We start from the raw sequence: 20,110 nt of genomic DNA, 5'->3' as shown, positions 1-20,110 counted from the left end.
CGGGCTTTTTCGCCTGTTCCGCTCCTACCCGCGATATAGCTCCTCGACTATGTTCACAGCAGAGATCAATTCCTTCACCCCGCTCGCGTAGTACGTGCATGCTGTCCTTGCTACTTTCTAAGCCATCGAAGGTAGTAGTCCTGTCCGCGCATGTTAGTATATAATATAAACCTAGTGCCAAGTCCTTGTGACCGTTCGGCGTCCGGTATATCCCAGATCTCGATCGTTCATCGCATAGGCGCCTACTTTAACTTGGAGTTCATCCGATAAGGCTACCGTCATTCTCGTTCTCCTCGAGCCTCACTCATCGGATTAATTAGACTGCTCTCACTGCTGGTCGCATACGCAGCTGTATAACCGATCGTTGAATTCCATGCACACGTCAAATGATGCACACTGCAGCCCGGATCGAGTCGATGCCAGCGGGGCAGCCTTCACCTCGTCGAAAGCCGGCGAGGTTTCGCTGCTCAGCAAAGATCATCCTGGAGCGCAGCTTCCTCCGTAAGTAGCTGTGTATGTGCCTTAGTGCGGGTAGCTCAAGCGTTGGTATATATAGCCTCCTCCGGCTGAGCAACGACGTGCTTCTGATCATCATTGAGATGGTTGGCACCCCCAAGATGCACGACCTGGATGCACTGTCCCGTACCTGCACTCACATGCACGGTCTCTGCAAACCATACATCTTCAGAGAATGCTCCCTTGGGCTGTATTATGCCATCACCCTGGACACCCTGGAGCGTTTACCGCCTTCATGTGTGTGGCCACACATCAGGTACGAGACGAGCTTGTGGCGCTCAGGCTGCTGTAACGTCGTCGACATACGTGCTGACTGTAATTCGCAGATATTTGCGTCTGAGAAATGCATGCGCACACAAAGAACTCCTGCTGGTTGGGAGCTGGGGACCCATAACATATCCTAAGGGCCCTATCGAATACACGCCCAACCCTGAGCTAGGGATCATGTACGACGGCTTACTCACACATTCCATACTGCGCAACATGCAAAGCTTGCAGTCCATCTGCTTGTACACTGGACGGGACAATGTCTCCGACATTTCGTTGGCTGCGCTCGAGGGCATCCTCTCCATCCCACACCTGCGCAAGTTCAAGATGGTCAATCATGTCATCTTCTGGCCAGGCTCTGATGATGTCCACGTCGCAGATACGCAGCCCCTTCCTACTCAGGCCAGTGACGAAGGACTTGCTCCCCTCACATCGTTCGTGTATGAGGTCGGCATGGCTGGGGTCCCTCCCGGCTATCCGGCAGATTTCGCCAGTCAAGCGCTCTCAACGATCCTACGCAGACTTGCTCCATCTCTCTCGACACTCCGCCTTCCTAGTATCTACGCCCCCTTCGACACTCTTATCGAGACGCACTGGCCTCTCCTCCGCGAACTCACCATCCAAGGCGAACACCAGAGTGACACCCCTTCCTCGCCATTCATAGCTCTTTCTTTCGTCAATATGCCCAACCTCCGAGCTCTCAACCTCGAGCTCACGCACCGCGGTATTCTGTGGCCCGTGGGGCACGCAGCTCCCTTTCCATGGCCCGTCTTGGAGCATCTCACCCTCTCGCACCCAAGTCCCGACGACTACATCTTCTCCCATCTTCCGCCGTCCATCCGGAGCCTCTCACTGCACAGCTGGCCAACCCAGTCCTACGACAACTACCGGAAGAACGGGCAGATGTCGATGTCTGCCTGGCAACGTCTGCGTAAAGCGCCGCCTCTGCCGTCGTCCACCATGCTACGCGTGCTTCGAGCATGCAGCGATGTCGCGGGCCATCTGGCGTGTTTGCATGTAGAGTACCTTGTCGACGCAGACGAGGATGCCCTGCTGCAGTTCATCACCTCCGCATTTCCTTCTCTCACTGAGCTGGAGGTTCATCGAGCTCGTCCAGAGGACACGTCCGCTGAACCTTCTTGGAAATTGGTCTGCCTCTCCTCTCTCTTTCGGAAGCGTCCAGTTGGACTAATGGATCTATGTCTTTTTTTAGGAAACTTTGGGTAGCGCATGCGCGGCACTCAAGCAACTGCGCTCCCTATACGTCCACGCAGACCTCAGGGACTACCCGGACGCCATCCGGATCCCGCGGAGGGCGAGATACTTTGTCGACGAGCAACATGAATGGTACGCCACGAATAAGCTCCTTGACGAAGCCACTGCGCTTGCGTGCATGCTTGCGCCCTCAGTGCGCACTATAGCGTTCCTTACCCCCGACAACGCATGGCCGCGCTGGGCCATCTACTCCGTACATACCGTTGGCGATGGTAAGGAGAGAGTGGCCCAGTACCTCGAGCATCGCGAGGCTCGCCGATGACTTTCCATGATTCGAAGTTCCTCCTGGTTATCGTACGATGTAATGCGATTTATTAGGGTATAAATACGTATGGATACATGTAGTATACAACAACTAGCTCCGAAAACCATGATTGTACAAGCCAAACCGAGACCGAGTAAGCGTTCGATGTCCGAGTCGTACCATGCGTGAGATATCATATACTGGCGATGCCACTTGAAGGCACCTCAGTAGGCTTTTCCTGCACCCCTCCCACCCTCCAAGTCGCAACCCTGGCGGCCTCGATAGTTAGAAGGAAAGGAAGAGGACAGAGGATGGCAAACAGGACAGGTCACGCGTCGTCCTCGAAGAAGATGAACGGAGACACCTCCTCCTCGACCGTCTCCAACTTCCTGGCCGAATCACCCGCACCTCCGCTCTCTGCAGCCTCCCCTGCTGCATCGCGCTCCTCATCCTCACACGCCTCCTCCCACCCCTGCCACCACCACTCCTCCGAGTCGTCATCCTCGCTCTCCTCAACGGCCCCGTCGACGCCGTCCATCTTGTCGCCCAAGAACGCGCCCACAAGTTCTTCCGACGGGTATCGGAACACGACCTGCGGCTTCTCCTCCGCCGCAAAGTTCACCGACTTCCTCCTCCCGCCCGACTCGGACCGCGAGTGTTCGGAAGCGGACGCAGACTGCACGTCCGCGATGCCGCCCTTCTCGATCGTCTGGGGCTGCGCCTCGTACACGGCCGGGCGTGCCGCCCTCCCGCGCTCGTGGGCGTGGGCGTGTGTGTGTGTATGCGCATGATCGGGCGGAGAAAGGGGGGAATCCGAGTCATCCGAGTCGTCGTCGCTGAACGGGCTCGACATGCCGTAGTAGTCTGGGAAGCGGACGCGCGTCGCGTACGGGATGCAACGTGCGTGGATGTGCGTGAGGGAGATGTCGGTGGGAGAGGTGGGGCTGCCACTATCGCTGTTCCCGCTGCTCGCCGGGCTCGTCGCGGCCGACTCGCTGTAGCGACGCATTGCGCGTGCTTCGACTGGGCATGTGGCCTATTTACATCAGGGGAAGCGGTCAGTCGGAGTTCAGAGTGTATATAGCGACCGGGGAGGTACGTACTGCTTCGTTGAATGCTGTATTGATCCTAGTCAGTCTCTCCAGGGCGCCTTCCGTGTTCCAAATGGGGATCAAGCCTACTGCCCCCGTGCGAAGCACCCGCACGCGCACAGCGTACTCGTCGATCTCCTCCAGAATCTCAACGCGGTCGCCCGGCTCGACAGAGACAGGCTCGCGCGAGAAAGGCGGGGGCAGGAACGTCGACGAAGGGAACGTATCCTTGGTGTAGTGGATTCCAGCCTTCGCGTCCTGGAAAGCATTGCGCCATGTGAGCGGCGGCGGGGAGTACATCGTCTTCGAGGACGAGGGCATCGTGCTGGACGACGAGGAAATAGGCGAAATGGATCGCCGTCGGCCGCGTGGCTTCTCGACTTCGAACTTCGGTGTGGGGGATCCGCGCTGGAGATCCTGGGTCGCAATTTGCGGAAGGGAGCTTGGATACGAGTGGGAGCTGAGGGTCGTCGAAACCTCGGTGGGGACCGGCATTCTGTCTGCGTTGGCTTAAACGGCTAGAAGAATTGCTTGCGCGGATGCGAGGTCGTAAGGAATATCCGGGAGAGTCAAAGTGAAGTAATCGGTAGGGGGTCGCGTGGGCGGGCGGGTAGGCTTTATATGGCTGTTGGTGAAGCCGGAGGAACGGAGGAGACCAAAGATGAGCGGAAGCGAGGACGCGACGGCACCGGAGACGTACTGGACTCGTCAGCGGGGGTCTGCGTATGCCTAAGCTCGTCGCCGGTCGGGGGCGCGTCGGGGATGTACGAGGCTGATGTTGGTTGACTAAGCGCAGCCGGAGAACCTGGTGGATCCCAAACGGGTACGTTCAGTCCTCGGAGCGCGGGCGCAGTCGTCTCAGCATGCTCACCTACTGAGCCAAGGAGGATGCGAGAGGTGCCGCTGTCGGGAGGGCGAGAGGCGAGTACGTAGGAGGAGGTGGAGGCGTTGCGCCAGCTGGAGGCGAGGGAGCGTGGCCTGGGGCTCTATTTCAGCTCTATCGTGGCTTGATAGCGTGCGCTGGGTGATAGACGCTACTGCGTCAGCTGGCTCGGGCTCTCGCACGGCGAACAAGCCAGAAGGGCGCAGCGGCAGCCAAGGTTAGCAGAAGTGTGGGGAAGACCCAGCGAGGACCACTAGGCGGGGACTAAATCGCTGATGGGGGCAAGGGCCAACACCGCGCGAAGCAGCCTTCCCCACACTCTTCCCACTGCGCGAGAGCAGATCCAGGAATACTCTCCCCCCAGCCGCACCCGAGTGGGGCGGTGTCTTGGAGCCCCAGCAGCAAGGGGCACTCGATGCGACCAACACAATGCATACACCTCGGAGAATGCGCCCGGTGGCCCGAGCCCCGAACGGGATGTGTCGCAAGTGTGTCAAGACACCGACAACGCTCGGGTCACCTGGCAGAGCTTGATGAGTGCCTCGCTCGCAGCTGCGGTATATTCTCACTCGTCAGACAGCGCCCTTCCCAAGTCCAAGTCGCCGTTGACGAGATTGAGAACGGCCCTCGGGCCCCGCGTTCCGATGTAATACATGTTGGAGAAGTCGCTGTTGAGGTGGTGGCTGCAGTCCAACCAAGTCGCCGAGTGTTAGATGGACTGTTGGACAGGTGGTCGACGGTGGCACACGACAAGAACTGGTGACCGCCCGCCAGCGCCAGCGCTACATAATACCCCCATCAAGGAACACGAGGCTACCAACCACCGTCGGGGTACGCGAAATATATGTATCGTCAGTGCCGAGGTTGCTCGCTACGCGGGATGCACATGAATAGTGGATCTGAGTACTCCATGTCAGAATCCCTGGCTATTTACTCGGTATGGCTACGGTTAGAAGGGCCTCAGATTGGAGTCTAGACCACGGTCGAGTGACGCGCCAATCACGTGAGATCGGGCGCCTGCAGCATCTCTCACTCACACGGCGGGCAATGCCAGATTCTCTGCCGGGGAAAAGTGAAGGAAAAGGAGCGCCACGAGGACACCTATTCGTCGAATTTTCCTGTGTAGGCAAAAGGCGAGGAAACAGCGTCCTTTCCACGTCCCAAATGGGAGAAAAGGCGGGGGAAAGCCAAGGAAAGCCTGCCTTTTCCTCGCCTTTTTCTCATACGAGAAAAACCGATGAGAAGACACACGGGCATATTTGGGTTGGTAGAGTACGAAATGCCAAGGTTATACAATTTGTACAGTACCTTTCCATTGCCCCCATCGAATGCTCGCAATGAACCCCGTTCAAAACGCTCAATGTGATTCTCGCCAATCTCACGCTATTGACCGCACATTTGTTCTTGATCTCCAGGACGAGCTTTCTCCCCTTCCACCCTACCACCCTCGTGATCGCTCCGACGACGTGCGCGTCGTAGGTATCTTACACGTCGGAGTCCGCCTCGGGAGCCGAATACCACGCTGGAGTTCAGGCCAGGACTCGGACTCTCATCCCTAGCCTCATAGGTCTCTCTGGCGGGATAGACGTCGAGTAGACGTGGGTTCTCTTTAGACTCTCTTGTCTCCCGGCATACCCGGCCTATCGTGCGAAGACCTTGACTGGCTCGCCGTCGTCGTCGCCAGCCTCGCTATTGCTATTAGTTCCTCCAACGGACGTGTTGGAGGTGAGACCTTTGGGCGAGCTGGCCGAAGGGAGGTCCGAGTCATGGGAGAGGGCGCAAGCAAGCATGAGGGTCGCTGATAGCGTTTCAGTGGTTCTCTGATCGCTTTTCCTTCCTGTACAGTCACAGAATGGGCGGACAAGCGTGAGGATCGAAAGGGCCGAGCAATAAGAGCGGCTTGTCGAAGAGCAAGCCTAAGTCCGACCGAGAACAGCGAGTTCGAGGAGTAGCAATGGCGAGGAAGATGGTGGGGAAAAGCAAGGATACGAGAGCCTCGGATAGAGCTATAAGGACGGGAGAGACGTAAGGACGCGTCGGGTCCGAATAGTTGTCAGCGTCGCTGGCAAACATGCTTCCACGTCATGTAACTAACCGCGTGCTCGAAGGAGGGAATAGAGGTGGGAGGGCCAGCTGGGAAAGGGATGAGGACTGCGCTGAGCAGGGACAGTCGCCGTCCGCGAGTTGGGCCTCCGAAGGTACGGGCCTAAATCGTCGTCGAGTAAGATTCAGAAGACATGGCGTGCCGACGCCTATGCTGCTAGTCGCGTGTAAGTATGCAGTGGTAGAAATGTGCCAGCTCGCGGAGGCCCAGGGTGTATAACGTTCCTTAACGCATACAACAACGATAAGTAGCAAGAAGAGGAACGAGGAGACGCACCGTCACTGCCCATGTGATCAACCATCCCACAATCGCTCGCGCGCTCGGGCTGCCAGACAGCCTACAGTCGAGAGCGGGACGATGAGATTATGATGCGAGGTCTAGTGCAGTATAATACAGTTGTGCACTTCCGCCTGTCGTTGTCCGAGTCCATGAACGTCAAGGCTTGAGAGTTGCGTTCACGCAGCGATCCGGTTCCATCCAAGGGGCTCCCCCCACGACCGCCACATCCTGTCCAAAACGCGCAGCTTCTCCAACCGACCAAGGCTGGGGTCTTCCAAGTCCGCGACGTCCTCCAAGAAACCCTCGCGCAGGCGGGAGTTTGCCGGCAAGGTCGTCTCCGCATACTGCCGCAGGTGCGTGACCGACAACAACACGAGTCCGGATGTGAGCGGCGAGACAGTCACAACAGTCTTCTGCATTGAAGGCACAGGGTGAGACCGGTGGTGGTGCGATGCGGGCTGCGCAACGAGCAGGCGCTCTAGTCGTCTGGAACACGCAAGGAGGGAGAGTCAGCATCACGGCGCAACGAACGCAGAGAAAGAGAAGAGTGGAAGACATACCTCATGGTCAGCCAGACGCTACTGCGCTTCGCCTTACCACCGTAGCGTCCGCGTCCCCTCCCACCGGACCATACGTTGCGGAGATAACCCACGAACCCATAGACGATGGCAAGCGCCGGCGCGACGCCCACGAACGCGAATGTCAGCTCCTGTGACTTGAGCAGCTTGTCTATCCCGGCCAGTGCCTGGTTGATGTCGACCTAAATACCCAGGAATAGGTCAACGCCGCGGCGCGGATCGTGTCGAAGAACCTGGACTGACCTTCGCCTTCTGCACTTGGATGAACAAAGACCGCAGCAGCGTACCCTGAACCGCCGACTTGAGCGGGCTCTTGATGTCTTCTTCGTAGATCTGCATGACCGCGGTCAGATCCCCCGTCTGTACCTGTCGAGAGAGCGCCTGAAGTTGAGGAGGTGCGTAGTTTAGCTTCTCCTGCGCCAAGGCAAGCGTCATCCTTTCCAGAGACTGGAAGCGACAGCATCTTCAGCGGCCCGCGAACAGATGAACGAGAACGGAACTTACGTCCAGGTCCGCCCGCAGGCTCTCTTTGGTGACGATAACGCCCTCGTCCCTTCCTGCCCGCACGGTATGCACAATATCACGCAACGGCGCCAGGATCCAGTCTTCCCAGAACCCCTTCGCCGTATCCACAGCGTCCTGCACGAACTCCTCCAAGGACGCGCGCGAGGCGTACGCCGACCGGATCGCATACAGCACGAGTGGCGGGAGGAGCACAAGTTGAGGCCACACCAGAGTGAGCCGCGAAGGGCGCGCCAGGTTCCCAATCCTCACATCGGCGTTGTGCAGCGATCGATGCGACGGTAGCGTAAGGCTCGCGAGCACTGCCAGAGACTCGAGCACGCGTCCTGGGGAGACGTCTTCGACAAAAGGAGCTGTCTCCTCTCCGTTGATAATCGCTTGCAGGTAGTGCGCGAACTGCGCGAGCGTGAAGAGGGACTCGTTGCTGTCCGGAGCCTCCAAGGCTGCAGACAGCTTGTCGCGCAGATCGACGAGCATGCCTAGCACTTCGGCGCGCTCATCGCGAATGCGCGTCAGCTCCTTTTGCTTGAACGCGCATTCGCCTCTCGCGAGATCGACAGGAAGGGTCGCGACCGTGCTGCACACCCGTGCTACACCATATAGTGTATGCACGAACGCGCTGTAAGCAGAGGTGGCTGTTTGCGTTGGTGATGAAGAGATGGATAATTTGGTCGACCCCGGCGATGTCAGGGCAATACTGTAGGGCTGATAGTGGAGATGAGGGAACAACGCGAGGGTCAAGGTGTTCGGGCGAAGGGTGTTGTTTGATGGGAAGAGGCGGCGCAACGAGGACGGTTTGAAAGTGGAAAGTCGTACAGGGATGTTGTGCGTCCGCAACGTCGAGAGAACAACTTTCGACACGGCCGCAACACGTATCGGAAGGGCTACAGCATTCGACATATTTGTCAGTTCACAACGTAAAGACGGAGGAGGGACAACTCACTTTGCAACAGGTAATAGGCTACTTGTCTCCTCGACCGACCCAAGTCGCTCCACCACTCTAACTCTCTCTCCGCCTCGCTGGCCTCGTCCAAGAACGTCGTCAAAGCTTGTGCATAGAGCTCGACAGCGACTTTGCTAAGAATTGCACGTCTCAACGCGTGTTCTTCTCCGTCCGCTAGCCCGGCAGAGAGGAGCTGCTGGTTGTACTCAAGGTTCTGCAGCGCCTCTATGCATTCTCGCAACGCGTCGGGGGATCTGGATTGTTCAAGCTTGACGAAAAGGCTGCGTAGAGCTTCTTTGGAGTGTGCAGAAGAGATCTGAACTCCCTCGCTATTCGGCGTCGGCGCGGTTGCTGGGACGGTTTTCACCGAGAGGTCGGCGACTATGTGGGAAACGAAGGTGGACATGGTGCGAGGTAGCAAGCTCAGTTCATCGCGGCGTGTAAGAAAGGAGGGTGCTGCAGAGTGCCGAGGATCACGTCTGCGGCGTTGAGGACGGTGAGGACGACGTCGTTCGCGCCTCCTGCGTCATGCGCGCGGCGGAGCGCCCGCAAGTACGCTGTCCTATCCAATTTGGAGTACATCTCTTCCACCACCGTACCACCTCGACGTCGCGGAGGGAATCTCCGGCACTTTGAACACCAAATATTGAGTACTGTATTGAATATTGATTCTTGAATCATACTGCAGCGCTGCTCAGGCTATGTATGCTGACCTTCGGATCGACAGTTTACACGCAGCAAAAACTCCGCGAATGTCAAGGCCGTTGCAACGCAGTGCTAAAGGACAGCCTCGATACTACGCGCAGAGTCTGATACGCGAGGCGATGAACTGTGCACATATTAATAATTATCGCTTCAGTACTAGTGGCTTCACACAGCTCGACTGATGGCGTAGGACGGAAACGAACCCTCTCCGCACCCTAGGTCCTTACCGCGGTGTCGCTATAGAGATGATTGGTTCGTCGGGATGCTGTGGATGATGCTATCCCCCCTTGTGATACCCCGTTATATATCACTGTCTCGAGTAGGAGGCACACTCTTCATATCCGACTTGCTTCGCTCCCCCACACTACGTTGTGAGTCATGTCCATCTCAATATTCGCGCCTTGACTAACTTCAAGAGCATAGATGCGTCTCCTAGATACACGGACCGGGGACTTCGTTTGGGTCAATGATCCATCTACTCTCCGATTCTCCATCCTATCGCACGTATGGTCACCCGATGGAGAACAGTCATACCAAGATCTCCTCAGGCTTCAGGACGACGTGCGCACCGAGCGAGCACTGAACCCTGAACTGCCCATGGACACCGTCCTTCAGAGAGCCTCGCCCAAGATCCGCGACTCTTGCGCGTTCGCGCTCGCGAACGGCTTCGACCTTCTCTGGCTTGACTCCTGTTGCATCGACAAGACGAGCAGCGCGGAACTCTCGGAGGCCATTAATTCCATGTACACGTGGTACAGTCTCTCCACTGTCTGCTACGCATTCCTCCACGACGTCGACACGGACGAGGACCCTCGTCGTCCCCACTCGACCTTCCGCAGGAGTTGTTGGCACACTCGTGGTTGGACTCTCCAAGAACTCATCGCTCCCCTCGTCGTTGTCTTCATCTCCTCAACATGGAACTCCCTTGGGACGAAGACCGAGCTAGCCGGCGTGATCGAGGAGGTGACAGGAGTCGATCAAGAGGTGCTCAACCATACGATCTCTCTCTCCTCTGTTACCGTTGCGCGGCGCATGTCCTGGGCAGCGAGGCGCGTCACGACACGCAAGGAGGATGAGGCGTACTCGCTGATGGGTATCTTCGGGGTCAACATGCCGGCTATCTATGGCGAGGGCGCGCTAGCATTCGGTCGGCTCCAAGAGGAGATCCTCAAGCAGGTTCCGGACCAGACGATCTTCGTCTGGGATACCGGACATAGTTCCTTGGATGGTGACGAGTACGACGACTCGCGGAATTCGCTGCTTGCCGCATCCCCTGCAGCGTTCGCGTACTCCGCCCAAGTGACAGCGATATCTCAGGACGACCTTATGCATCGCATACATGTCGCCACCCCACCAACCTGGTACATCCCTACCTCTCGCGGCTTACGCACCATGTTCCCTCTTCTATCGGTTGGCGCGGCCTACTCCCTCGCCATTCTGGCTTGTATGGACGAGCATGGACAGCTCCTGGCCCTCGTGCTGAAGAAGTGCCCCGAAGGAGACGTCCACACAGTTGGCACCGTGGGATGGAACGCAGTCCGAGCGAGATATCGTTCTATGCTGCGGTCATCGTCATGGAGCCCCCTGTCTGCCATTCGTCTCGAGCGCAGCACCCCAGGAGAGGAGCAATACACTCGCATAGTCCGCTTGCAGCGGTATCCAAGCCGCGGTATTACCCTTGTGGACGTCGTCGTCGTCCACCGCCCGCCCCTTGCCTCCCGGTCCGATACGCCCATGATAGACAACAGCTCCCCGACAGCCGATGTAGTGCTTCGCAGTATGTTTGACATGGAAGCTCCCTCGACAGCTCGGGGCGGCTTGTTTCCCCGGCTGCTTCAGGACTTTTCAACAGCTTTACTCTACTTCTGTTGCAGTTTTGCCTTGCTATTCATCGCTGTGGTAGCGATCACCGCCCTTTTGATGGCCACCGGTGTTCGTTTGCGCCCACTACGTATGCTCCCGTGGTAGTACATCGCTTACCAGTTGGAATCCCGCGATGTTGTACGTCTCTCTTGTGATTACAGACAACAGTATTCCACCAGCTGTAATTGTATTATATATACAAGATGGTCGGCCCCCAGTGAGATACTCCCGAGACCTTCCGACATATGAAAGTCATCTGCGCCGTCGGGGGATACGTATTAGCTCGAAGTAACCAAATACTTACAAGATGAGATTGTACGAGCCACGGTACCTTACAAGACTGCTATTACTAAGCTAACGCTCAATCGGGCCGGCCGACCTGATGTATGACGTCAGTGGTATCAGGACACACTGACCGGGTCCGGGGTCAGACCGTCGCACTGCAAGACTTGTAATTGCCCCCCATCCACAATACACTCTCGAGTGTTCGGTTCCAGCTAAGTCTAGAGAGAGTCTGTGTTACATACTCTCTTGCTATGTCGAGTACTGGTGCAGCAGAGAAACGTCAAGGAGGAACCACGAAGACGCCCTTCGTGATTCCTCAGTTCACGCCGAAGGATTATTCCTCGTTCTTCTTCGCTGGTGAGCACGCAAGGTTGCAGGGGGAATAGACCAATGCTAACATAACGCACAGGCGCATTGTGTTGCACGTATGTACTGACTTCATTCTGACATAGTTCGTGAGTAAGCTGAAAATAATACATTCCTCCACATATGGCAGTATCACTCACGGCGGGATGACCCGTGAGTCTCGAGAGCGACTACTGCAATGCGCGTAGCTGACGGTGTCATACGTGAACCACCCAGCCATTGATGTAGTCAAGACTCGTATACAGGTCGACCCGGAGATGGCGCACATGTCCCTGTTATCGGGCGGAAGGAGGATAGTCGCCCAAGAAGGACCTGCTGCGTTGCTGACTGGGTTCGGACCTACGGCCGTCGGATATCTCGTACAAGTACGTGTGCTCCGTCGGTCGACCGTACCACCAAACTCACCTCATCTGGCTAGGGTGGCGCCAAGTTCGCCGGATACGAGTTTTGGAAGAAGCAATTCGTGCAGATCGCGGGTGACCAGGAGACCGCGGTCAAGTATCGAACCGCCATATACCTCGGAGCGTCCAGTGTTGCAGAGTATGTCCAAGCCTTGATCACCACTGCAACGCGACTCACCTTTCACAGGTTCTTCGCCGATATCCTCCTCACGCCACTGGAAGCGACGCGGATCCGACTCGTCTCGCAGCGCCACTACGCTACGGGCCTCATGAGCGGATTTGCGCGGCTCGCACGAGAAGAGGGTGTATCGGGGCTTTACGCAGGCTTCCTGCCTATTTTGTGCAAGTATGGTTTGTCTCTTGCTCAGGAACAGTCCACCGTTCTGAGCAGCTATCTGAAGACAGATTCCGTACGCGATCGGCCAGTTCACCGTGAACGAGTTCTGTCACGAGCTCGCCTACCGTAACATGTCCGAGGAGACCAAGCGGTCTCTGAGCGGCACGGCCACGTTCGGCATCCGTCTTGGAAGTGGGATCATCGCAGGCTTCGCTGCGGCGATCCTCAGTCAAGTGCGTCTGTTCGTTATCCAGAATCTTTACTGTCTCCTGACATTCGTCGTACCGCGCTAGCCTGCCGACACCCTGCTCTCGCAAATCAACAAGGGCCACGGACCGGAGGGCTCAATGGCTCACCGTCTCATCGCGCTCGCCAAGCAAGCTGGGTTCCGCGGCCTCTTTGCAGGCCTGGGTCCCAGGATGATCATGACCGCTGGCCTTGTCTCCGGCCAGTTCCTCCTGTACGGTGCTATCAAGGACGGTGAGTCTTCAGCGAACATAACCTTCACTCCTGAAATTGCTCATATCGGTGCAGCTTTGAGCGCCCCACCTGGTTTGGAGATCCACAAGGAGAACTCTGCTGTGGCATGAGGTCAACGATGGCTTGTTTTACTGTCGCAACCTAGATGTCGGACTATGTTTGCTATGTATTCCACCTATGCTGACGCAGTGCGCCAGGGTGGTTGCTCCACTTCGTGCTTGTGGTGGTAGATGAGAGGTGTGTTTCGTACGTCATCGAGGATTCCAGACTCTGCTAGAAGCGACGATGCCCACGGCTGAAGTAGCCGCTTTTTACGGTCCTGTAAGACAACCCGGCCATTCAAGGGAGGAAGTCGGTCTCATCCATTGAGAGATGTAAGCAGCAACGGCGCCCAGAGCCCCATGGAAAGTTGTTTCGACCGCTCGAGAAAGCCCGGTGTCGCCATTGCGCGCTATAGAGGAGAGCGCGTTCGGAGGATTTGAGAACCTGTAGAACAGGGGAACCCAGCCGCCAAAACGATTTGTGACAAAGGTACTGAGTGTAGACTTGATCCTCTAGATCACATCCTCGAGGTCGAGGTCGCTTCGCAAGCTGGGAAGCGAGCGGGACCGAACCCGGTGGATGCGCCGGCGGCAAGCCTACCCTGCAGATCCCTGATCTTGAAAAATGAAAGAGACGGTCTCAGTCGGATGAGCGATTCCGGAGGTGTGAATCATGAATTCTAAGGCGTCTGCATTATGAGCGCTGGGTCAGGGCAAGCGCTCACCGGATAGCGGAACTTGCCGGTGTCGTTGACTTCGGGTCGGACCGGTAAAGTTTGCGTTGAGCAGAAACCACATCTCACCTTCAGCTTCACCAGTGCATTTCAGAGATATTTACCTCTTAAGAACTTTGAAAACCCCCGAGATCTGCAAGGCCACAACATGCTTGCGAAAACGTCTCCCAATATGGCTCTTTTCCCAGCGGAGTACTGGCATGCGATGTCCGACGTGGTCCGAGCCGCTCGGAGCTGGTACCCAAGATGTTAACGCGATCTCTCCGACCAGAGCTCGGCCTTTTGCAATTTGCAGCACCAGAGTAACGGTCTGAGCAACTCGCGATATCATCCGAGGCGCTCAAGTCGAGAAGGATGAATCGCAAGCACCGAGTCAAAGTAAGCCTCTAGTTCGGGCTCGGATTTGACAGTGGCCGTCTGACTTTCATATCCGTAGCTTGCGATCGAACCGTCCGTCATGGTGCAGTCGTGCAATCGTCCAAGTCCTAAGTAAGCGCATGGTGGTGGGAGCGATGCCCTTCCCTTCTTGGTTACCCTTCTCCCGACCACGGCCAGCGGGCTCCACGGTCTTCTCTTCTTCAATCATCTTCGTGCCGTATACGAGCGCTCTGGACTCGGAAATCTGTGCACCGAGTGCCAGTGAGTGGCGGTGAGCGGTACAGTGTAGTTGTCTACACTTGTTGAATTTACGGGGCCTGCTGGATATATAAGAGCGTTGGTGAGTCGAACCTCATTATCATCATCAAGCAGCAGCCGCACTCATCGCCATACGTTCACCCAGAATGCCTACCATCTCGTCTGACTCCGGAGAACCACAGCTTCTGCCCGGGACCCGAGTAGTGGCACAGTGCGTACCACCACCACTGGCAGTTGCAGGGTCGGATGATGTACTCATCCCTGTTCTAGGTCCCCTCATCGCGAAGCTGCCACCACCGTCACTCGGGATACGTCGGTGAGTCACAGAAGTACCCGCTATCCATGAGCTATATTGACAATGACACCAGTTGTTTATCCAGGGTGACAATGCAATTGCGTCGAACAAAGGCAAACTTGTCAGTATCCCGATCGATCGCGCAAGCCAAGTGAGTGAACTTTGTGTGGTGGCTTTGTGTGGGCGAGCTACTGATCGATAGAAGGAGTCCGAAGACGGAGCAACGGTTGCCACGATCAAGGCGGTCGTGCAAGGCTTTCTTGACCAGCTCTCATACCGGTCTCCTCAGACGCCCCAGAACGTCGATATGAGACGGGATATCGCAGCCGAGATAGTCTCGTGGAACGACGGTCTCGACCCATCCTTCGTAAAGGGCCTCACGGATACGAGCTGCACCATCGCCGAGACCGCCTACAAGCATACCAACTATGAACATCAATTCATCGCGGCTCTCTACACCGCGTACTTGACGTACTCCGACGACATTGGACAGCACAACGTCGAGGTGCTTGGCGAATACGTCCAGCGATTCACTCGTGGACAGGCCCAATCAATGGTCGCCTTCGAACGTTTGACGACGCTTCTAGGGACGTTGCACGAGTTCTACCCTCGCATCAGCGCCGACGCCATCATCGCGAACTCGCTCGACTCCTTCACTGCGATGTACATTGAGCTTGTCACGAAGGATGTTCCTATCCATCCATCGGCCGATCGCTACCCGTTCTATTTGCGTCTCAAGGCCGGTATTGCCTCCGCGTATGCCCATCTCAACTTTACCAAGAGCTGGGGTGATGCCACGGGAAACTTCTATCTACAAGTCCTTCCGTAAGCAACCGTTATGCCTCGTTCCACATGATGTTTCATTGACACCGACATCCAGGGAACTGGAACTTATCACCGTTGGTATCAAGTGCGTAATGTTCGAATCTACCTTCCATCGGAATATGTGCTGATACTACCATTCAACTGACAGTGACATGTATGAGTGCTCTCTCACGTACTCCCCTCATTTACGATGCTGACCTCGATACTTGTCCATCAATCAGTCTCTCTTTCTACAAGGAGACGTTGGCAGGAGAGACGGACAACTACGTGCACTTGCGCGCGGCCGCGGAACGGAAGCCGCCCCTCAAAGTGTTTAAAGAGCTTGTGGACGAGAACGTGGAAAGTATCCGCAAGATCGAGAAGCTGGCTGTTTGTCAGGAGGGACTGGCGGAGATTTGCCACAGTTATATCATGGTGCGTTGTCGGCCGTTCCAGCGAATGTCTTCTGACTGATCTTGCTCGTGGTTGGCTTTCCTTTATCCAGGGCTACATCGAGTTTCATCTTGTTGCGCGGCGGTATCGCCTCGAAGAGGTAGTGGACGTTACCCGTTATCTGTCTGCTTGAATTCGGTGTACACGTTCTGGATCTATACATGAATCTCGACCTTAGAAGTGGACCTATGCTCAGTTCGAAACCCCACCTAACCCCGCATCTTCAAGAGGTGCCTAGCTCCAATGCACAACGTCACGGTGCTAGCAAGGTGCTACTCCTGTAATGCCGAACTAGCGATGAGAACCTGCAATGAACTCCTTCCATGCTTCCATTGCTACTATGTCGTGGCACGCAGATTCATTAGTTCTGTCATTGCAAGCGCTTATGGAGATTATATCAACCCAAGTCCAGCTACCAGCGACGACTATTCCAGGCGCAGAACGTTGAGCCTAGGTATGTGACCTGAATGATCTTCGTCGCCATCTGAGACCATAATTACTTCCAGGATCATATCAACAATGACCGAGGTGTATTATGGCAGAATATCTGATGTGGTATGTCTTGTTGCTAGTGCGACAAAATGTGGCTGGGAGAGGCTGACCAGATCACTTCAAGCCGAGCCAGACCACTTCGGGCAGCTTAGAGGTCGGGTTCCTAGATGCTTTGGAATACCGCGGCAAAGCCTATGACAATAGAGACCAGAACGCCGTACGTCCACGGCTCCGAATCATTTGTTCTGTGCACCGCTGACACTGCTACCGCATAGCGAACGTCGTCGTTGGCCGTCAAAGACGTTATACAGAGTTTCTTACAGAGACTTCCCTATCGCTCCCTTGGCACCCGACAGAACCTCGAGTTGAGGCGCGAAGTCACGGAGGAGATCGTGTCATGGGAAGCTGGTCTCACCTCTGATATCATCTCCCAGATCACAGACACTGCATGCGGCATCGCCGAATGCACCTACGCCCACACGAGCTACTATCACCAGCGCTTTGTTGCGTTGTACACTGCATACCTGACCTACGTCGACGACCTCGGGCACAAGAACGTCGAGATTGTCGGGCGGTTCGTGCAACGCTTCGTGCGCGGAGAGCTGCAGCCCATTCCTGCGCTCAGGCGGTTGCAAGAGCTCCTTGCGACGGTACACGAGTACTACCCTCGAGTGGGCGCTGATGCGATCGTGAGCAGCACCTTGGACGGCATCACCGGCATGTACATCGAGCTCACCACGAAGGGCTACGTCGTCCAACCCCTCGCAGCCCGGTATACCTATTACTTGCGTCTCAGGACCGGCATCGCAGCGGGATATGCACATATGAACTTTACGAAAGAATGGGCGAGGGACGTTGGCTATGGTTATCTCCAGATGCTACCGTAAGCACATCACCCTCATCTTTGTTCGCATCTCTGATTCGCGATGCCTTTAGGGAACTGGAAACAGTGACGATCGGCTTCAAGTTCAAGTGAGTCTCCCGTCTGTTTGCCTACGGCACCCACTGACACTAGTCGTGGTGGTAATAGCGACATGTGCGTGAGCCCTACCTCCGTTCAGCCTAATCTTGTTGAGCACTCTCTATACAGCCTCTCGTTCTATAAGGAGACACTGGCAGGAGAAACGGACAATTATGTCCACATGCGCGCAAATGCTGAGAACAAGTCTCCGTTCGTAGTGCTGCAGGAACTCGTGGACGAGAACCTGGAGAGCGTCCGCAAAATTGAGAAGCTTGGCGCTTCACAGCCTAGATTCTTGACAGAGATCTGCCACAGCTTCATGATGGTGCGTCAGCCGCCGCTTCGTGCGAACCGCTCTTACCGCTTACCACTGAATATTGAATGCTTCCATTTGGAAGGGTTATGTTGAGTTTCACTTCAATGCGAGAAGGTACCGCCTAGAAGAGATGGCATGACGGGACAGGTTGATACTTTATGAACCTGTCGATTGGACTCCGTATCAACATCTTCATGGGCATGTTAAGCCAATATGCTTACCTGTGAATGGATATAGATACAGAATTACGCGGAGACACCTCGTGCCGGGTCTACACCTCGGCTAGCTTCGAAGATGCTTTTTCTGGGCAGTGGCGCATCCAACCACCCGGATGCAATGATATTTCTTCCCTGCATCCATGACCGTGCTATGGCCCCGCAAGGGCATCATTCTCTCTGTCATCGACAAGCGCCTCAATGATGAGTACCAACGTCAGAATTTAGCCACCGGCGGGGAGCGGCGGCTGATGGAGTTGCTCAGTGATGTCAATTCAAGACCGGTAATGCCGCCTTGAGTAACTCAAAGGTCGAATCGTGCAGCAAACCGGAATTTGGCAACGACCGTTGCGATTCCAATCAGTGCTCGGTGTGTTTCATACTTCCACGAACCTGCCTTGTCAATTACTAAAGCTGTCCCACTTTAGCAAGAATCGTTGTCTGTCATCAAAGACATCATACGAAGGTTCTTACAGGACCTCCCTTTTCGCGCACCCCACAACAAGCAGAACCCTAGGCTCAGGCACGAAGTTGCCACTGAACTATCATCATGGGCTGATCTGACCCCGGATCACCAACTCTTCGCCGCGATGTACAGCGCATGCCTCGCACGTCGACGATCTGAGCCACAAGGACAGCGATATTGTGGGCGAATTCGTGCAGCGCTTCGTGGGCGGAGAGAGGCAGCCCGTCGGGCCTGCCCTTGCGCAGTTGCAGTCCCTTCTAGCGACGGCACACGACTACTTTCCCCGGGTTGGCGCCAGTTCCATCGTGACCAGTACCCTGGACGGGTTCATGGGCGAGTACTTCGAGTTCAGTACGAAGAGCCTTGTCGTCCCGCCTGTCCCTGCCCGATATCCCGGTAGGTTGCGGTACAGGACAGGCGCTCCGTCCGCGTTTATTCACCTCAACTTCACGAAAAAATGGGCGAGGACTGAGGGTGGCCTGGGTTACCTCCATATAATACCGTAAGTACGATTATGCTATCGGACCTCCCGTCAGTCTTTGACGTCCGCTGCAGAGAGCTTGAAACGGTTACCAACGGGATCAAGTAAGTATTCCAGCATTTCAGGCATTTCAGCCGTATTGGTCTACCTTCGAACTCTGTTACTCACGGATGCCAATCTGAATTGACATGTACGTCGCCACATCAACTAATTCCTATCAGCACGTCGTAAGGCTGACAGCTCGCTCAATGCAGACTTTCATTCTACAAGGAGACTTTGGCAGGAGAAGAGAACTACATCCATCTGCGACTGCTGAGCAGAAGCCCAGTATCAGGAATACTCGTGGAGGAGAACTTGAAGAGCGTCCGGACAATTCGCGAATTCTGCCAATCCCAACCAGAACTGTCGAAGAACTGCGAAAGCTTCCTCATGGTGAGGTCTTATCAGCGCGTGTAGAGCACTGATGACCTAATCATTTTTCACGCAGGGCTTCGTGGAGTTCCATCTTATATCCGATAGATATCATCTAGGAGACATTGTAGACATATACGCGTAAAGTGGTGTACTTGCGACCATAGATCAGAGTGCCTGTTTGACAGATACGGGACGAGCGCGTAGCACCCCATCGAGAAGGTGTCATATGAGACGTTGACAATGAATAGAAGAGGGAGTCCGAAGACCGTACCAGATGGACGCGACAAAACGAGATTACACATTCCCCTACGCATTCCCCAAGGTACAAGGCACCCTATGGTCAGATCATGCATGAGGACATTGGGCGTTGGCGAATCGTTGCCAGTGGCCAGCGCAGTCACCATGCTTCCGATCCTCGTATCGTCTGTCACTCACTCCGATCTCCACGACATCAAGACGAGCCTGGCCTATGGTCGCTCGCTCGTATTCTTCGTGGGCGGCCATTGGTCCTGTCGCTGGGCGTTGCGCCCGCCGAATTATGGCATGGCATCATGCATGATCGTGCCGGTGGTCTCTGCCAGCCTGAGGGCATCCAGTGCGGCGTGACGCGGCTGCTAGTGGGGCCATCTCTTCTGGTGACGAACGGTCTGCACAAGTAGAATG

General features: G+C 55.7%; 8 protein-coding genes across 8 annotated transcripts; 6 read left to right on the top strand and 2 right to left on the bottom strand.

The window, feature by feature from the left end:
* Positions 1-49: 49 nt before the first annotated feature.
* Positions 50-2,320, top strand: L226DRAFT_568986 (uncharacterized protein; the record flags this gene model as incomplete). Its single annotated transcript, XM_067684234.1, has 5 exons — positions 50-90; positions 403-501; positions 557-772; positions 843-1,932; positions 1,997-2,320. 5 exons carry the CDS (start codon positions 50-52, stop codon positions 2,318-2,320), a joined length of 1,770 nt encoding a protein of 589 aa, XP_067538591.1.
* Positions 2,321-2,352: 32 nt separating this feature from the next.
* L226DRAFT_532767 (uncharacterized protein) lies at positions 2,353-4,336 on the bottom strand. The gene is made up of 3 exons (XM_067680326.1): positions 4,278-4,336; positions 3,406-4,216; positions 2,353-3,338 (listed from the first exon to the last, which is right to left on the bottom strand). Exons 2-3 carry the CDS (start codon positions 3,886-3,888, stop codon positions 2,631-2,633), a joined length of 1,191 nt encoding a protein of 396 aa, XP_067538590.1. The 5' UTR covers positions 3,889-4,216; positions 4,278-4,336; the 3' UTR covers positions 2,353-2,630.
* Positions 4,337-6,489: 2,153 nt separating this feature from the next.
* L226DRAFT_482893 (NCA2-domain-containing protein) lies at positions 6,490-9,228 on the bottom strand. The gene is made up of 5 exons (XM_067676987.1): positions 8,703-9,228; positions 7,742-8,643; positions 7,481-7,684; positions 7,220-7,419; positions 6,490-7,145 (listed from the first exon to the last, which is right to left on the bottom strand). The coding sequence occupies exons 1-5, from the start codon at positions 9,106-9,108 to the stop codon at positions 6,836-6,838; spliced, it is 2,022 nt and encodes a 673-aa protein (XP_067538589.1). The 5' UTR covers positions 9,109-9,228; the 3' UTR covers positions 6,490-6,835.
* A 419-nt stretch (positions 9,229-9,647) lies between these two features.
* On the top strand, positions 9,648-11,689 carry L226DRAFT_339268 (HET-domain-containing protein). Its single transcript, XM_067674064.1, has 3 exons — positions 9,648-9,778; positions 9,831-11,476; positions 11,504-11,689. Exon 2 carries the CDS (start codon positions 9,831-9,833, stop codon positions 11,373-11,375), a length of 1,545 nt encoding a protein of 514 aa, XP_067538588.1. The 5' UTR covers positions 9,648-9,778; the 3' UTR covers positions 11,376-11,476; positions 11,504-11,689.
* Positions 11,690-11,718: 29 nt separating this feature from the next.
* On the top strand, positions 11,719-13,421 carry L226DRAFT_532763 (mitochondrial carrier). The gene is made up of 9 exons (XM_067680325.1): positions 11,719-11,912; positions 11,965-11,980; positions 12,052-12,074; positions 12,138-12,286; positions 12,340-12,461; positions 12,510-12,668; positions 12,724-12,892; positions 12,953-13,139; positions 13,194-13,421. Exons 1-9 carry the CDS (start codon positions 11,807-11,809, stop codon positions 13,247-13,249), a joined length of 987 nt encoding a protein of 328 aa, XP_067538587.1. The 5' UTR covers positions 11,719-11,806; the 3' UTR covers positions 13,250-13,421.
* A 1,275-nt stretch (positions 13,422-14,696) lies between these two features.
* L226DRAFT_568982 (terpenoid synthase) lies at positions 14,697-16,235 on the top strand (the record flags this gene model as incomplete). Its single annotated transcript, XM_067684233.1, has 8 exons — positions 14,697-14,761; positions 14,821-14,866; positions 14,919-14,996; positions 15,048-15,670; positions 15,726-15,755; positions 15,819-15,824; positions 15,892-16,084; positions 16,155-16,235. The coding sequence occupies 8 exons, from the start codon at positions 14,697-14,699 to the stop codon at positions 16,233-16,235; spliced, it is 1,122 nt and encodes a 373-aa protein (XP_067538586.1).
* A 799-nt stretch (positions 16,236-17,034) lies between these two features.
* L226DRAFT_458914 (terpenoid synthase) lies at positions 17,035-18,010 on the top strand (the record flags this gene model as incomplete). Its single annotated transcript, XM_067675478.1, has 3 exons — positions 17,035-17,477; positions 17,640-17,880; positions 17,954-18,010. Coding segments are annotated over 3 exons (741 nt in total), but the record flags the coding sequence as incomplete, so codon positions are not given.
* Positions 18,011-18,823: 813 nt separating this feature from the next.
* L226DRAFT_339184 (uncharacterized protein) lies at positions 18,824-19,396 on the top strand. The gene is made up of 3 exons (XM_067674063.1): positions 18,824-19,054; positions 19,108-19,137; positions 19,304-19,396. Exons 1-3 carry the CDS (start codon positions 18,882-18,884, stop codon positions 19,347-19,349), a joined length of 249 nt encoding a protein of 82 aa, XP_067538584.1. The 5' UTR covers positions 18,824-18,881; the 3' UTR covers positions 19,350-19,396.
* The last annotated feature ends 714 nt before the right edge of the window (positions 19,397-20,110 follow it).

The sequence above is a fragment of the Lentinus tigrinus genome, assembly GCF_003813185.1.
Source record: "Lentinus tigrinus ALCF2SS1-7 unplaced genomic scaffold L226scaffold_6, whole genome shotgun sequence".
NCBI classification, from domain to species: Eukaryota; Fungi; Basidiomycota; class Agaricomycetes; order Polyporales; family Polyporaceae; genus Lentinus; species Lentinus tigrinus.
This window is presented reverse-complemented; position numbering and strand designations above follow the sequence as displayed.

Coding starts and splice junctions, on each gene's coding strand:
- L226DRAFT_532763 (XM_067680325.1), top strand. CDS start 11,807: ATGTCGAGTACTGGTGCAGCAGAGAAACGTCAAGGAGGAACCACGAAG. Junction 12,287..12,339: donor CCGTCGGATATCTCGTACAA/GTACGTGTGCTC, acceptor TCATCTGGCTAG/GGTGGCGCCAAGTTCGCCGG. Junction 12,669..12,723: donor TTCCTGCCTATTTTGTGCAA/GTATGGTTTGTC, acceptor AGCTATCTGAAG/ACAGATTCCGTACGCGATCG.
- L226DRAFT_339184 (XM_067674063.1), top strand. CDS start 18,882: ATGGGCGAGTACTTCGAGTTCAGTACGAAGAGCCTTGTCGTCCCGCCT. Junction 19,055..19,107: donor GGTTACCTCCATATAATACC/GTAAGTACGATT, acceptor CGTCCGCTGCAG/AGAGCTTGAAACGGTTACCA. Junction 19,138..19,303: donor ACGGTTACCAACGGGATCAA/GTAAGTATTCCA, acceptor TCATTCTACAAG/GAGACTTTGGCAGGAGAAGA.
- L226DRAFT_532767 (XM_067680326.1), bottom strand. CDS start 3,888: ATGCCGGTCCCCACCGAGGTTTCGACGACCCTCAGCTCCCACTCGTAT. Junction 3,339..3,405: donor ATACAGCATTCAACGAAGCA/GTACGTACCTCC, acceptor TGATGTAAATAG/GCCACATGCCCAGTCGAAGC.
- L226DRAFT_482893 (XM_067676987.1), bottom strand. CDS start 9,108: ATGTCCACCTTCGTTTCCCACATAGTCGCCGACCTCTCGGTGAAAACC. Junction 7,685..7,741: donor GCCTGCGGGCGGACCTGGAC/GTAAGTTCCGTT, acceptor TGTCGCTTCCAG/TCTCTGGAAAGGATGACGCT. Junction 7,146..7,219: donor AGCGTCTGGCTGACCATGAG/GTATGTCTTCCA, acceptor TGCGTGTTCCAG/ACGACTAGAGCGCCTGCTCG.
- L226DRAFT_339268 (XM_067674064.1), top strand. CDS start 9,831: ATGCGTCTCCTAGATACACGGACCGGGGACTTCGTTTGGGTCAATGAT.